The sequence below is a fragment of the Scomber japonicus genome, chromosome 1 (genome assembly GCF_027409825.1).
Source record: "Scomber japonicus isolate fScoJap1 chromosome 1, fScoJap1.pri, whole genome shotgun sequence".
Lineage (NCBI taxonomy): Eukaryota > Metazoa > Chordata > Actinopteri > Scombriformes > Scombridae > Scomber > Scomber japonicus.
The window spans coordinates 4,671,301-4,688,622 of NC_070578.1; the positions used below are offsets into that span (position 1 = coordinate 4,671,301).

The window sequence follows — 17,322 nt, forward strand, 5'->3', positions numbered from 1 at the left end:
TATTATATTAATTACATACAGTCCTTTGTTATTTTTAGCACTAATATTGCTTACCACTTGGTGGCGGTACAGCGGGTTTGTTCAATGCTATCCGAAGAAGAAGCAGCAGCAGCAGGAACATTCTCTACAGCACCGCCTACTCGTACTTAAGGTTACATATAGAAACATAACTATAGATAGACTGTAAAACTACACGTGTGTGCACATAACGTTAGATTTAATGCCAGGGTTTGCATTGTAGGCCAACGTCTGCTTTGTTCACGTTAGATAGTCACCGTATAAAAATGGGACGTAAAGTGACTCTTGCCACTTGCTCGTTGAATCAGTGGGCTCTGGACTTTGACGGAAACTTGGAGAGAATACTGAAGAGTAAGTCACACTATCACTAACTCACTGCACTGTTATGTCTTTAAAGCAACTTCATCTGTAATATATCACCACTGCAATACACGTTTCATATATAACAGTGACAATGAACCTGGTGAAGTTGGTGACAGTTAATAACATGTTTGTTTGGATATTTCAGTGGGAATAGAAACAAACACTAACATCATGTGTCTGACTTACAAGAACAAAGTTAATACTGGTTGTAGGAAAAAAGATAGTGTTACATTTTAAATGTCATCACCCAGTTTGTAGTGCTTTGCATAATATGCGGAATCACATGCCTTTAATAGCGCGCGCGCACGCACACACAAGCTACACATGAACAAACATGCACATTTAACTCCATAAGCTTCAATTATCCCTTTGTAGGACTGCATTTGTCCATACAGGCTGAACCTCATTCACTTAAACTCACACACACTCACTGGCCTCTTTATTAGAAATGAATTCAATACAACAGCTCTTTCATAAATTCTACATTTTGTTGACATTGTGAGGAAGGTCATAATTCTGCTTTATGTTTATTATTAGATCATAGTGGTTGATGGAGGTGTATTAGGGTGCGTTATATTGACAGATGTTCTTAATATTTTTTCCACTCCATTAACATACATTTGAGGGGCAAAATATTAGGAACATCAGTTAATATACAGTAATGCACCCCAGTACGCCATCACCACTTAGTATGACCTCAATAATAAACATAAAGTACAATTATCAACTTTTGACAATGTTAACAAAAACTGAAAATGTGTAAACTTAAAAAAAATTAATTTATGGAAGAGCTGTTGTATTGAATTGAATTAAATTGCACAGGTGTACCTAACAAAGTGCTGACTGTAATTTAAAAGCACTTTTTACTCTACTATATTTATAAGAGAATGAGTTGCGATATTAAAGTAATATTTGACATTCAAAAAAATATAAATATAATATAAAGCACATCTTGTAAAATTCATTGTCATAGATTGAACTGCACAGTAGAGTATGAAGTAGTGATAATTTAAGCTTCACTTCAACCAGTCACACAACAGACACAGTAACAGCAGCTCTGCAGGGACTGAGTTTGAGAAAATAACTGTGATGTCATCAGGGTAAAAATCAGGTTTATCTCAGCTTGAGTTTGGAGATTGTGGGCATTTCTCAGTCAGAGGAAGTCTGACAAAAGATGTTATCAACTTGCACAATGTCAGTATTTACGGACTAATAGTCAGGGTACCTCTTGACCTTGTCTCCTGCAAGTCGTCCAATGTTGTGGAAGTACAATAAAACACTGTAAAACCCTTAAAGGAAGTGGATCACTCTCCTAACACTGGTCTTTGTCTGTCTCTGTGTTTCTCTGCAGGTATTGAGATTGCAAAGGCAAATGGAGCCAAATACCGACTGGGCCCTGAGCTGGAGATCAGGTATGATGGGGAAATTCATTATTTTAAGGTGCTTGTTCACGTTCACAGGTTAAATTAGAAGTGCATCTCTTCCTTTTTTGAGATGGTATGCAGTATTTTCCTATATTAAAATGTCATGGTATGAATTTTTGCCAAAATCGTCATTGTGCCAAATGTCATCACTTTAATTACTTAACTAACAGCATTTTCCTCATCTTTGCTTCTTTTTCTGTCCTTTGCCTACTCAGCTGACCTCTATTTTCTTATTCACTTCATTTTTATAGTGGGTACGGCTGTGCAGATCACTTCTATGAGTCGGACACTCTACTCCACAGCTTTGAGGTCCTGAGGAAGCTTCTGGAATCTCCCATCACCCAGGACATCATCTGTGATGTGGGAATGTTGGTATCGCCATCAAACAGTCAGACCAGTCAGAATACAGTATACAGTCGGTGGTTCTGTCTTTAAAGCTGCATGAGTGATACTTTGGCACCACCTAGTGGCAGGAGGAGATAATTGAACATTTAAAAGTTTATTATCCATAAATCATGAAAGGCAGCAGTCAGTGTACAACCTGCTGTCAGTGTACTGCAAACTGCTGTGACACAATATATTTTCTTGTGTTTTGCAGCCGTCCACCCTGAAAGAAAACCCCCTTCCTCTTAAAAACATGTTTTTCCTCTCACAGTTGAATATTTGAGCTTCACTGTGCAGATGATGTATGTGCAGAGTTTGACATTAGAAGTCTGTTGTCACATAATACATGTATGGCAGGGATCTTTAAAGTAACAAAACAAGTGTATTTTACTTTGAAATCTAACCTTGAGTCTGGTGTCACATCTGCTTCCCTCAGGCCCATAATGCATCACAATGTCCGCTACAACTGTCGGGTTCTGTTCCTTAACAGGTATGTCTGTCCAGTCCAGCCTCACAGCACAGCATGTTGCTTTTTCCTATTCTTATACATTTAGTGGACTTTTTTCAGTTGGAGCATGTCAGTGCACTTTCAGATACAAATGTCTTATTTTATGATGCAACTCACATGTTTGTCACATGTTTAACTTAATCAGTAGTGTAGATTAAATTGTTTTAAAAATACACAGAACTTCTTCCATCCTGTAGAAAGATTCTACTGATCAGACCTAAGATGCTGATGGCCAACCATGGGATTTACAGAGAGATGCGCTGGTTCTCACCTTGGAATCAGTTAAGGTTGGTTGCATTGGTATTGTAAGACCCTGATAATCTTTGTGTCTGTATGAGAACACAAATTCTTGATATTTCAAAACATGTAACATTCATGTCTTTCTTTGGGTATCAACAGGTTTTTCAAATAGATTTTTTCCAGTTATTGAACTTTATACATTTTCCTCTCCATTAACTTAACTATCTCAATCAGATCTAACTGATAAATTATTGAACCTTGCAACAGATGGTGGAAATCTGTGTAACAAAGGCTGAGACATCGTCACTTTTAGTTCTTAGTATGGGCTAAACCCCAAAAAAACACTGGATCCTGTGTTTCCAACAAAATCATTTGCATCACTTGTTAGACATCCTCTGCTTTGTAAATGCCAATGTCGTTCAAAATGCAGTAACATTGTTTTCCATCTATACATAATTGAACAGTCAAAGGTATGGAGATGTCGGCCTGGCTCTTTTCTTTTATAATTGTACAAGTATAGGATGAATGGATCCATATCAAACCTTCCTCCCAACAGGAAGCTAAATTAGGAATTAAGAATGGTCAAACCAAACACTGGCTTTACAGACAGTTCTTCTAGGAGGAAGGTGAGGGAAGTTGCAATTGGCTTTAAACTGCAACCTCACCACTAGATATCACTAAATTATACACACTGGTCCTTTTAAATTCAACGCTTTAGGTCCAATACAGGCATACTGTAGCTGTAACCTGGTTTAGCACAAAGGCTGAGCAGTTAGCTTTTACATGATGTCACTGTTACATTCAAAAGTCAGCTGGTTTTTATTTAAAGTTAGGACAGTTATCAAAGATGGTAACCCCTCTATTAGTACAGGGAACTTTAATGAATGTTAGAAGAGTTTCTCTAAGTGTGAAATTCAGATGCATTTTTAGTCACCAATGTAATTTGACTTACTTGTGGAAAGGATAGGGATAGTAATAAAGGTACTCTTTTTTTCTTTTTTTTCCCCAAGGAAAGTAGAGGAGTATTTCCTGCCCCGAATGATCCAGGAGGTAACAGGACAGGTAAGAAGCCCGTCCTAACCTGAAGACTTTGATTAGTTAACAGAAGATCCGGGTGAAGATTCTGCACGTTCAAGATAGAGGGTGAGTGTATTTTATTCCTCTGTGCTTTTGTGTCCATCAGGATACAGTCCCATTTGGTGACTGTGTGCTCTCCACAAAGGACACCTGCATTGGCACTGAAATCTGCGCAGAGCTATGGAACCCCAGAAGGTAGAGCAACAGAGTGCAATACTGGAAACAACTCTAACTAACACCTGATCAATCAATCAATCAATCTTTATTTATATAGCGCCAAATCACAACATAAGTAATCTCAAGGCACTTTACACATAGAGCAGGTCTAGACTGTACTCTTTAATTTAATGTGACTGGATGTTTTCACTTCTCCTCAGCCCTCATATTCAGATGGGTCTTGATGGGGTTGAAATCTTTACTAACTCCTCTGCCAGCCACCATGAGCTCCGCAAAGCTGACCAAAGAGTCAACCTGATCAAGTCAGCCACCACCAAGGTATGAGAAATGTGAAATTATGATTTGTCATATGTCCTTTAAGACAAATACAGATTTGGAATTTAATTCATGGAAAGACAGCCCTATTGGAATGCTTCATTTGTCACGCATTTGTACATAAAGACAATGCAAAGCAGAGACCACTAGAGGGCAGTATGCTAGCACAAGTCTAGGACATAAAACTTCTATAACTTTGTATCCTTTTTTAGAATAATTCCTGCATTATTTGTTGAGTATTCAATAGCAATTCAGTACTACACTCAGTGTGTTGTTGGTGTTCATCCAGAGTGGAGGTATCTACCTGTATGCCAATCAGAGGGGCTGTGATGGAGATCGGCTCTATTACGATGGTTGTGCTATGGTGGCCATAAACGGGGACATAGTGGCACAGGGAGCACAGTTCTCCCTAAATGATGTGGTATGTATGGACATGAAAAGAACCAGACCTCGGTCAAAATGTAACCACTAATAAGTTCCTGTGTGTATTTGAAAATGATGATCGGTGTTGTGTTTACTGGAGGAAAGCAGATCAGTTATGCAGTATTGAGAATGTGTTACCAGACCTGAGGCTGTTCTTTTGTGTATGTGTTGTAGGAGGTGATTACAGCTACTCTTGACCTTGAGGATGTGCGTAGTTACAGAGGAGAAATGTGCCAGCCAAACATGGTAAGACACCATTTCCATTTTAACAACAACCACAGTCATGCAAGACATGTCATGTTATGACCAACTGCCCGCATCACTAATAAGCTTCAGCTGCACTTTGTGTTTAGTGTTTAGTAGAAGAGTTAGTTCACCATCAGAGTTTAACTATAATGTGGTCATTACACCTGCTGAACATCAACATGTTAAAGGGAACATATTCTACATATATCCAGGTTTATATTTACATTCTTGAACTGGAGTATCTGTGCATGATTTACAGTTCAAAAGCCCTTCAGCCTCTGTTTGAAATAGACTCTAGCTCCTGCCTCTTCCTGTCTCTTTAAGGCCCTCCTCCCAATGATCCCACTCTTTTCTGATTGGCCAGCTTTCGGAAACTGTCCCTCGGGAGTCTTCCTTACGCTTGGGAGGTTATGTTAACAAACCATGAAACAAACTACAGTAATATTTCTTGACTTTTTCTCATTATTTTCTCAAATACATATGTAGGATATTAAACAGGAAAATAAGAAAAGTTAAATTCTTTCAAGAACCAATGTGATTTCTTTTGGCCTAACAGTCCATGTAGATACAGGAATAAAAACACACATTGACCCAGTGACCTCTGACCTAAAGGCAAAAGGATATCAAGAAAACATTGGACAATATTAAAAAACCTAACCTTCTCACCACCAGACACAGAGAGAAAATGAACCGTGGTGAAAGTAGCAGGCCTGACATTTACTGTATGTGTGCTAATGAAACTGGAGCAGAGACTCCTTTGGGCTCAGCCTCTCATTAGGAAGTACTCCTTTCTATACAGATGTCTGTGCAAGTACCAAGCAAGCAAAATACAAAGTGAAATTTCAGTGAAATCTGCCAGTAGTGATGTTAACTGGAATCAGGTTTCAAGTGGAGTCTGAGAAAATTGAGTCAGAAGAAAAGGGATACACTAAATGTTGTGCTAGTGTGGCACATTGGATATTTATATTTAATTGCTCTCTTACTTAAATGTATTATTTTATATGAATGCACTTTATCTTGTATGTTTATAGATAACTTACATTCAATTTCATACATTTCTATTTTGAGTATAAAAGGCATGAGATCACCTGCAAGTATATAAGCTGTGAGTCTGCACTGTGTTCTTCACTGGCTGTTAACACCTGAACCAGTAAAGCCACTGAAGATCAGCTCACTCACTGCTGTGTTTTTAATTTTTCTTTCAGATTAAATAATTAAAATATATCACTCTTTGAGTCAGCTTGCAGTCTGTGGGTGACACTTTCAGTGTGTTACGCTGTCCCCAAGTGGCTAAAATTAGTCACTGCCGCTTTAAGTTATCCATCTCATACATCACATCTCCTGTCCAGACATTTATATATATATTAAACCTTTTGTTTTACCTCAGAAGACCATTGAGGAGGAATCCATATTTACAATGGTTTTGAAAAACAGCAAGAACAACAATGCAAACCAATATTAGGTAGGTAGATAGAGGAAAATAAACTGATGAATGAATGCAAGTAAAGAGAAAAACATTTGGAATCAATTAAAACAAGGTCTAAGATAAGGCCCTGAAAGAATTTTAATTTTAAGGCTTTTGCAGATTTTTCCAAGTGTAAAATGCATTCAATGCATGCAATGACATTTGTCTTATTTCATTTCTGACCAATGGAGCAACCTATTCTGTGACTGAATATCAATATTCTGTGACTTCAGGGTTAAAAGAGATCAAATATAGAGAGGCAGTGACTGTAGTAAAGTCATACATGTATCATCTTCTCTTGTAAGTGTCCTCAGCACATACACAACTTTAAGAAGTTCAGCCTTTGAGTGTGTTTCTGTTTATGTAATCACACTTCAAAATTCTCAAGTTTATATGTTTATACTTCTATTTTACTCTTCTATTTTTTAGTTGGTCACTTTGTTTGTATCATCATCCTTATGTCTCTTTTTCAGGAAAGTGAACACAAACCTTGCCACAGGGTGAAAGTTGACTTCTCTTTATCCACTTGTGACGATATCTACCTCCCTACCCACCAACCAATCACATGGCACTTCCACACACCAGAGGAAGAGATCAGGTACAAAAATAGATTTGATGTAGTACAAAAAACAGTATCAAGTTTTAACGTTTTTATAAGGCTAATACAAAGAAACCTTAATGCAAAAATAACCCAACAGTTGACTCCTGTGTTGTTCAGTCTTGGACCTGCCTGCTGGTTGTGGGACTACCTGAGGAGAAGTGGACAGGTGAGGACCAACACATACAGTTTTGGACCTTAAATCATTCAGACGAACGAGTGATTAAATTGTGTCTGTGTGAACTGGCTTTGGTGTATCTGATGGTTGTTTTTTTTTTTTTTGTTCCAGGCTGGTTTTCTGTTGCCTCTGAGTGGAGGCGTGGACAGTTCCTCCACCGCCTGTATTGTTCACTCTATGTGTGTGCTGCTTTGCCAGGCTGTAGAGGATGGCAGTAAGTATCGCCACATCATATTGCCACATGTTCTTTTAAAGGATTAGTCTGTTAACATTCTTTATTTTGTCTTAATTGGAAATACACAAACCAACGGTGAATTGCAGTACTAACAGTTATTGCGTCAAAGCGTTGTCTTCCTCTGTGTGGTTGAGCTCTGTTGTTGTACGGAAACTATTAAAAACGATGATGATGAATGGTTGTGGATCATAGCAAAAACATAAATACATTCATTTGTAAAAGAATACTAATATGATTAGGAGATAATTATGCAGAAATGAGAGATTATGGCCTTCTGTAAAAAGATTTTTCATTTTTCAAACCACTAAAAAACATGAAGGTTCTGTGTGACTCTCTCATTTATGTGAACATTAAAAAGTGACGATCACGATTCACAAGTTCAGTGAATAAGACAGTAACTAGATTAATGAATTGATTGAATCTTGGGTTGGAAGTGTGCCACTCAGGGAAAACAGTGATGTGAATATCTGTGTCTCCTGTCCTCTTTTCACTCAAGTCTAAAAAAAAAGCTTTTTTTCCCTCTCCATTCTGTCTTCCCTCCCTCGTTCCATGCTTTCAGACAGTCAGGTACTGCAGGACGTTCGTCGGGTGGTCGGGGATGAGTCCTACCGCCCTCAGCACCCAAAGGAGCTGTGTGGTCGTGTCTTCACCACCTGCTACATGGCCAGTGAAAACTCCTCAGTCGACACCTGCAACCGGGCCAAAGACCTGGCCAATCAGATCGGCAGGTAGGCGGGACTTACAGTGTTTTGTTCAGGACACTGTAAGCTGCTGTGTACCATGGAAAGCAACATCTGTCTGAAGGAGTAGCCTTATTGGCATTATTTAAAAAAATATTTAAAAAAACTTAGATAATGGCTAAGAATTAGCCAATGCTTGGAGCCAATGCATTTACTAAGTGTGACAAACCAAGTGTACGTTCTCTGCTTTACACTCATTTTGTCCTTTTAACACACTCTCTACATGCTGCACTATTTTGCCAATTGCCTTTCAACACTGACACATGTGGAAACACTATGCTGTGATGTGGATGAAATCTTATGGTCAGACCCACAAAGAAGACGAGATTTAGCCTCATTGTTCATTGTTTTAACACATTTTGTGTTAAAACATTTTGGAAAAACAGTTTGTTGTATGTTGTATTGACAGTTTGTTATGTTCAGAATACTTATCCTTACTTTACACATGTGGATACCTGTGTGTGTGTGTGTGTGTGTTTGTCTGTGTGTGTGTGTGTGTGTGTGTGTGTGTGTGTGTGTGTGTGTGTGTGTGTGTGTGTGTGTGTGTGTGTGTGTGTGTGTGTGTGTGTGTGTGTGTGTACTACATGTATGACAAACTGCTGCCCTGCACACAGGAAAAGCAAAAGCCACAAGTGTTCTTCATTTGTACTGTCAGTGTGTAGTTGGTGCTTTGTGTGAAGTTTGAAGAGTTTTGCAAGAATAGTTTGCTTTTGCAAGAGATGTATAATGTTTTGCTGGTTTGGTGTTAGGTTTTGTGGTTAATGTGAAGAGTTTTGCAAAAATAGCCAAAGGTTTCAAAGATAGTGTCAAAGCAATCAGAAAAAAACTGAAATAAAGAAATCAGAATGTGATTAGCTTATCACAGGTACATTGTATTGGTATGTACAGTGTGATCAGAGCAATCATGGGAAAGAGAGCATTACACCTGAATAAATAATGGTTAAGAAAAAGCCCAAGATCTGTACATTACATACAATTGTCCACTAGAGGGCACTAACAACTATAAACTGTCCTGCTTAGTATTTCTTTCTCATTTGTTTGTCATTTTTACTAAACATAATGTACAGTATATTTTATTAGCTGTGGAGTAAATATGTTTTCTTCTCTGTCATTTACCTCTTAATTTGCAGCTCACACATGAACATTAACATAGACATGGCAGTGAAAGGCATTCTGGGTATCTTCTCAGTGGTTACTGGGAAGTTGCCTCAGTTTCGCGCCAACGGAGGAAGTCACAGAGAAAACCTGGCTCTGCAGAACGTGCAGGTTAGACACACACACACACACATATTGCTTTTTCTCATCACTAGTTTCTTTGCTTGACTCTGTGCATCACCTTTTCTTCTTTCATCACACGTTTTTAAACCCACATCCATGTTAAACCACACTGATACTTCAGCAATACAGCTCTGGCCTTTTTTTACTTTTTATTAGTGACACAGATACTTATGTATTTTTCTTTCTCAGGCTCGGGTCAGGATGGTCCTGGCCTACCTGTTTGCCCAGCTGAGTCTGTGGGCCAGAGGAAAACCAGGAGGCTTGCTGGTGCTGGGCTCAGCCAACGTAGATGAGAGGTATTAAAGGATCTGTTTGCTTTCTAAATCAAATTGTGGTATTGCTGTTGTTTCACAGGGAGGATAGATGTAGCTCAAGACCAAGTTATTCATGAAATGATTTACATGATTGTGGCTGTAGTAATGTGTTTTGGCATCCATTAAACCTTCTAGTTTTCTAATTTCAGCCTGATTAACACCACCTGTTCATGAGGATGTGCGCACTCGGGAGATTTAATCATTAACATAATCAACACCTTTAAAAATGACCAAAGGAGGCGACCTGTTCCACTCTGTTTCATTCACAAATGTAGCGCATTTGAATTAGACACTCAAGGAGTTTTAGAGTTGTATTTTGACTTTACCGTTCTCCTCTTCTCACGCGATCACAAGCCATAAACTCCATCTTGTGGTGAAACTCAGCTACAACATCAACAATGTACAATGCCTATGTAATCCAATTGGAGCTACAGTAACCACTTGTAAATTAATAAAACATATAAATAAAACAGTTAACATCAGCAGTAAATTAAATAATAATAATTATTTAATAATAAAGTTAAACATACAATAATACACAAACTAGACAGTAAAATAAACTAATATGTAGGGGGTGTCCTTGTTTTCAAACCACTATTCTCACAAAAGCATGTTACCAAAGAGGAAACTTTTTTTTTTTTTTTACAAAACACAAAGCTTCAAGTCCTGCTGTTAGAAACCAGCAGGCATGTTTGTCTGTATTAGTAGTTGTATTAGAGGAGCTGAAACAGTTGGAAAACAGCATGAATCCAGCTGCTAATGATATGTTGTCAAAGCAGAAATAACGAGCTCTGGCATGAAGTTGCTTTAAAAAAACGTCTTTTTAAAGCAAAGCACTCCTTGACTAGTATGAGACAGTCAGAGATATTAGAGAATATTATTACTAAGGCCCAACAGATACTGGATTTTCAGGAGCCAATACTGATATTAGGGAGCAAAAAAAATCCAATATTGATATATTGACCAGTATTATTATATGTTGGTCAATGAGGTTTTTTTGTGTCCACGTGATTGAAAATAATTAAAATGTGAATATAAACATATGAATAACTTGCAAGCATTCTTTTTGTGTGGACCCAGCATCAAATTTCTGCTTATATTATAGAATATATTAGAGGATAAAGCTAATGGAATGCAATTGTTCTAAATATTACATTTAATCTGGGGAATCATCAATCAATCAATCAATCTTTATTTGTATAGCGCCAAATCACAACAAAGTTATCTCAAGGCACTTTACACATAGAGCAGGTTCTAAACCGAACTCTTCAGGTTTTAACTTTAAATAGACCCAACATTCCCACATGAGCAACAGTGCCTCGACCGGTTGGGGTTGAGAGGAGAGAAAGGAAGGACAGAGGAGAGAAGCACAATGAAAATGAATGAAAATCACAATGAATGAATCATGGAGGTCAGGAACCATTTACATTTATTTTATGAAGTCATTATTAGTATAAGTCCACTTAAATACACTGTAGGTTATAAAATATGTAATATTTATCATTCTTTTGTGGTTACACCATTTGACATTTTCAGGAGCATTCAGTCTTACTTTTGGTAAAAAAAAATGGTGCAAATGTCATTTCAAATGATATAAAACCAACAAAAATACTAAATGTACATTTAAACAAACCTGATGCTGCTTTTAAAAACTAGTTTTAGACATATTTTTGAATTGCTCATACAATTGCTTATATAACTAAATAATATATTGGATAATATATTTGCCGATACTGATATATCTATGATACAGTAGGTCAGTGTTGGCTGATAGTATCAGTTGACTGACATATCAGTGGGGCTGTAATTATAATTTAAAGCAGATTATGCTACACTGACAACTGCAACGCAACATGATGCTGGACAGAAAGCTGCAGCTGGTTACAACTTATACTGCTGTGCTGAAATATGACAGTAAAAATGATAAAACCTGAAAAAGTCTTTATTATATTATATTATATTTTGTTATATTTTTTTATATATTTAAACTCCAGATGTATTCAGATTAGGGTGTTATAAATCTTAAACCAAATGACAGACAAGTCAGACTGTCTGCACCACCCATGAGTTTGGTTTGTACCTCAGCCACCAATTCTCATCAACCAGCCGTGCGTGCCACTTCACAACAAAGGTGTTCGTGTGAGCGCTTCTAGCATGAGAGCCATTTTTAGTGAAGCTGCTGAAAGATTCTTTTTCTTCAGACAAACCAGCTTTGTGGAGAATAATTGAAGCCTAACTGGTTTTCCTGCTCAGTCTTACAGGGTATTTCACCAAGTACGACTGCTCCAGTGCTGACATCAACCCGATAGGAGGCATCAGCAAGACTGACCTGAAGAGCTTCCTGCTTTACTGTGTGGAGCAGTTCCAGCTCACTGCTCTGAAAGGGTGAGAGATTGAAGTGTTGGGTAACGTACTTGTTAAGTATGGAGAACACACCAGAAATACCAGACTTGTTTAAGTATATTTTACTTAGATACGGGTAATGGTAAATGTATTTGCATAAAAACTGCAGGACTATTAAAAAACAGCATTTCTTTAGGTTCCTGGCAGCAGTCATTGTGTGATCAAAAGTTTGTCATAGTGAAACCACAGTGGAGCATTTTGTGGTGTTTTCAGTTTATCAGTGGTTTTGCTTTCCTCTGCAGCATCCTGGCCGCTCCGCCTACAGCTGAACTGGAGCCGCTGACAGATGGACAGGTGTCACAGACAGATGAGGTAGTGAGACAGTACTATACTATACTATCTTTTAGCAGAACTGCAATAAAACAGAAATTTATTGAGAAGTCCAGGAGAAAGTAAAGAGTTCATCACTTTTTCAGATATTTTTTATTTCTTTAATAATATTATTTAAATGTATGTCAGTTTCAACTCTTACAGACACAGCTTCAACAAACAAAGCTTCATATAACTAATGGTGACACAACTGCCTTTAGATACACCCCTAACACTGTTTTATATACCAGTTGTATTCTTAATAATTAATAACAAACACATGAACAGAACATATCAGAAACATATCCACCATACCTGCAGTTTTGACCTCTCATTAAACAGACTGGGAGAAATGGATATGAATGTGATATAAGCACAGAGCTGGAGTCAGGAGTGAGTTTGCATAGCTTAGCATAAACACTGGAAACGGGTTGAAAGGGTGAGCATGGCTCTGTCTAAATTGAAAAAAAAACTTTTCATGTATAAAACATGCCATGTATAATCTGTACGGAAGCAGAAATGAGAGGGGGGGGGTGTGGTTGGGGTTGAAATTGATGGTTTTGATACACCCAAAGAGGGGGAGGGATGGGAAGAACAGCGTCTGGCCATCTCCAGCGTCTCCACTGGTTTCCTGGCAACTTCACTGTGATGACAAGACTTACAGGAAGTTTCTGCGCCATTGTTTATAAAGCTACACATACAGTTCCAGCATGTAACAGCCCCTAAGCTACTAATTGTTTTTATGATTCTGTTTGATCATCCATTTAACAAACAAGATACAGCGTGTTCAATTTTTTTAGCTTTAGAGGTGTTAGTAGGTATATTTAAAACAGATCCTAGCTTTTTCCGCCTGCTTCCAGTCTTTATGCTAAGCTAAGCTAAGCACGTCCGTACTGCAGGTCTTTCATTGTAGAACAACTCGCAGGTTGAAGACCCCAGACAATCAATATGAAATAAATTATATATTCTTTAGAAAAGGGAAAAAAAGAGAGGTACAGTATACATTATAGTCACTTCTGGACTTCTCGATGTAAAAAAAGTGATGTAACAAAAAGGAGAGCTGCCAAGTTAAACAATAAGAGATGAATGGATGGATCTCACTGCTAGTTTTGACACTGAAAAGGTGTCATATTCATATTCATATAAAGAACTCTAAACACATCACATAACGCCACCCGAGAATGAAAATGACTAATGTTTAGCTAAGTAAACAGAAAGTCAGGCCATGTAACTAGACACCATGATCCTCGTTAGTTAACCAAGATAATTGACATTGTGCTAAACAACAATAAACACACATCAGATATCTCAGTTTAAGCCAGCATGCTGTCTGATTTGGAAGTTTAAAACATTAGAAACTTATCAGGAGCGTTGGCATCTTCGTGGAACTGAATCTCTGGTCTGTGGTTAGTGTAGAGCTGCTGCTGAAGGTGGAGCTGCTCCAGCTATCAGACTCACACAGTCCTGGATTCAACATCTCATCCTGAACTTCATCCTATCACAAATAACACAACCCTCCTCTCTAAAATGAGCTCACACACAACCGTGTTCTTCCATCACAGCAGCCTGCACAAACACAACTATTCACAATGAGAAAAAATGATACATACACACAGACACAGAGACTCATACAAGTAGTGTTCTCCATTCCTCACTGTGTACGTACTGAGTGGAGACTGTAGAACAATTCAAGGTAAATAACTCTGTCCCCAACCATAATGAGTCATCCAGCATCCACTCTCCAATCCCACCCCCCACCCCCCTTACATTATTATACTATTATATTATCTATTATATTATCATTATATCAGTGGTATAAGATGATCTTCAAATGACAAAAATATCATTTATTGTGATTATTTCTGAGGAAATATATCGTCCAATAAAAGTGGTAATCATGACAGTCCATCACCTCCTTATAGAAATCAATCCCAAATCTCTGCATTGCAGGATAGTACTTAATCACGTTTGTGGTTTAACCTGTAAAAAATCTAAAGAATTTCTGTTTTCTGTCATCTTGCTCTCACCTACACCACACCTCCCTCCTCAGGCAGACATGGGAATGACCTACTCCGAGTTATCAGTGTTTGGACGACTGAGGAAGATTTCCAAATGTGGCCCCTTCAGTATGTTCTGCAAACTCATCCACATGTGGAAGGATGCGCTCTCTCCTACGGAGGTCAGTCAGTGTCTTCACACGTTGCTTTGGGAGAGTGTAACACCTCTGCCTGAAAATCTGATGATATAACTGAAACCACTGCAATTTAGCTGCTTGAACTTACGTTAGCATCAGTGTCACAGACTGATAGGACAGGCTGAGAAATGCTAAATCCTGATGGTTGAGTGACAAAGCTTTCAAGGTGAAGAGATGAAAGAGATAATATGATGTCCTCAAAAAGTGTAATGTGAGATTTCAGCAGCTCTGGCTACCAGCTGTCTATTTCTCTCTGTCTTGTGATTTAAAATGTACACACTTTCAATATACAACTGATTAATCCTTCAGCAGATAGATGGGCCTTTTTCACAGTATTGGCAAAAGTATTGATACATTTTTGTGCATCTACTGTAGCAGTTATTAGCAAGGCGTTGTGGTGTTCCTCCAGGTGGCGCAGAAGGTGAAGCGTTTCTTCGTGATGTACTCGGTGAATCGCCACAAGATGACCACAGTGACGCCGGCCTACCACGCCGAGAGCTACAGCCCTGACGACAACCGCTTCGACCTCCGACCCTTCCTCTACAACGCACGATGGACTTGGCAGTTCAGGAGCATTGACAACCAGGTAGTAAGCAATAAAATGTGACAGAGAAGAGGACAATAAAGCAGATATTTAATTGTGAAGAAGGATAGTTAACATGATTTCTAGTATTTGGTAGAGCTAGAAATGATTATCATTGGTTACCATGGATATGTTTAAGAAGTTTCCGTTTTTCATTTCCTTTCTCACAGGTGTCCCAGATGGCAAAAAACAACCCAAAGCAATAAGAGCATGAGGAGTCCAGAATCCAGAGAAACCCATAAGAACTGTGGCTGTAACCATCAGATAATACTTGATAGTTTTGATTGGTCAAACAGTGTAACCAAGGCAAGAACCATTTTTCTGGGACTGTATGGAACCTTTGTTCTACCTCAGTAAAGCCATAGATATTAATTGATTTAGCATATTTTGAGAAATACAGAGTGACAAACTTTTGTCACAATTTCAGTGGATTATATATGTGAGGTTACTAAGCATATTTATACATTTGCTGAAACTGAAACACGTTCAGCTCTGTAGGACATACATGTGATTCATTTTGATTGTTTGAAGTTTGGAATTTTAAAATGTATATAAATGTATGTTTGTTGTAATAGCCCACTTTAAACAATCTTTAATACATTTTATGCATCAACTGAGTGATCCTAGATAGTCTGAGATTTTATACAAATCCATGTATGAATATAAAATGTTCGCATTTGTGGTTAATGAGTAACAGAATATCTAAAGAGCAAAGCTCACACCTCGTATCTGAACACGGACACCAAGTTTGGTTGTAATCACTTAAGCCAATTTTGGTTTAATGAGTATTAAAGTAAAATCGAACTTACTATTAGAGGTTTAAAGACATGTAATCTCAAAACGGTACGGAATATCAATAATCTGAAAAAGTGCGAGTTGTCCGAGTAGGGGATGGGATTTCCAACCTATCTGTAAACTGTAGCTGTTTTGTTTTCTGAGACCCACATACTACCTGTATCCTAGCAAAGATTAAACGTGTCCCAGCTCTGTATGAAAGTGTGTGTGACAGAAAATGGACAGTTCAAATATGCTTCTGATATGAAGGTTTCAGTGTTTGAAACCCTCACATGACTTATCATTCAATTACCTCCATCAGGTGGAGGATTTCTTCCTGGAACTATCCTCAGTAAGGGTGCTCAGTTTAGTACAACTGTGCCAGATTAGATTAAGACTGTGAAATAGCCTTTATTCCAATCACAGGAGCACACAGACTGTTGGATCACACAGGCTATGCGCTGTATGGAGTTAAATGTCATTAGGTGGTGAGACACCCTGTATGGGATGGGAAGGGCTCTATAAATAAACTGATTCCACATGACACAGTGGATTGTTTGGTTGAACATGGTATCTACATGTTGATAGTTTAATGATAAAGTAAATGATTATGGATGGAAGACATATTGGAGAAATCTTTTGTTAGCAACTGCAAGCAAGTTTAGTGTAGAGGAAGAGTATGTGGTGCTTTCATAGTGGAAAATAAAATGTTTTGGGGCTGTAATCAACATGTTTATTCCTCATTAGATAGTACATAATTACTGTATGTACATGTTCTATTATGTACATATAGTCGCCTGTTTCTCTTTTTTCCTCCACAGTACTTCATGACTTTTGTGGGGCCTCTGCAGCTCCTCTTTTAACTGCACTAGATAGATTATGGGTACTCACCCAGCCATTCATATTAAGCGGATGATGCTTGTATAATCAACTGCTTAAATACAAATTAAGTAGCTTGTCAGTCTTGCATACAAATTAGGTTGGTGAATGTTTTTACTACAGAAGTTCATTTCGGCCAGGAAAAAAAATAAATCAAATGTTAGGAATAGCAAATCTGAAAATACTCAAAGTAGGCC

General features: G+C 38.0%; 1 protein-coding gene across 2 annotated transcripts; it reads left to right on the forward strand.

The window, feature by feature from the left end:
- The first annotated feature begins 120 nt into the window (after nucleotides 1-120).
- Nucleotides 121-16,790, forward strand: nadsyn1 (NAD synthetase 1). Of its 2 annotated transcripts, XM_053322617.1 has the most exons (21): nucleotides 121-369; nucleotides 1,733-1,793; nucleotides 2,057-2,173; nucleotides 2,626-2,679; nucleotides 2,895-2,984; nucleotides 3,948-3,999; nucleotides 4,121-4,209; nucleotides 4,392-4,509; nucleotides 4,796-4,927; nucleotides 5,104-5,175; nucleotides 7,114-7,238; nucleotides 7,359-7,407; nucleotides 7,528-7,630; nucleotides 8,211-8,379; nucleotides 9,522-9,657; nucleotides 9,859-9,965; nucleotides 12,237-12,368; nucleotides 12,629-12,698; nucleotides 14,746-14,874; nucleotides 15,299-15,475; nucleotides 15,643-16,790. In XM_053322617.1, exons 1-21 carry the CDS (start codon nucleotides 285-287, stop codon nucleotides 15,676-15,678), a joined length of 2,103 nt encoding a protein of 700 aa, XP_053178592.1. In that variant the 5' UTR covers nucleotides 121-284; the 3' UTR covers nucleotides 15,679-16,790. The 2 variants fall into 2 exon arrangements, with proteins under 2 accessions (XP_053178592.1, XP_053178600.1); XM_053322625.1 differs by lacking the exons at nucleotides 121-369; nucleotides 1,733-1,793 and having other exon boundaries at nucleotides 2,145-2,165.
- The last annotated feature ends 532 nt before the right edge of the window (nucleotides 16,791-17,322 follow it).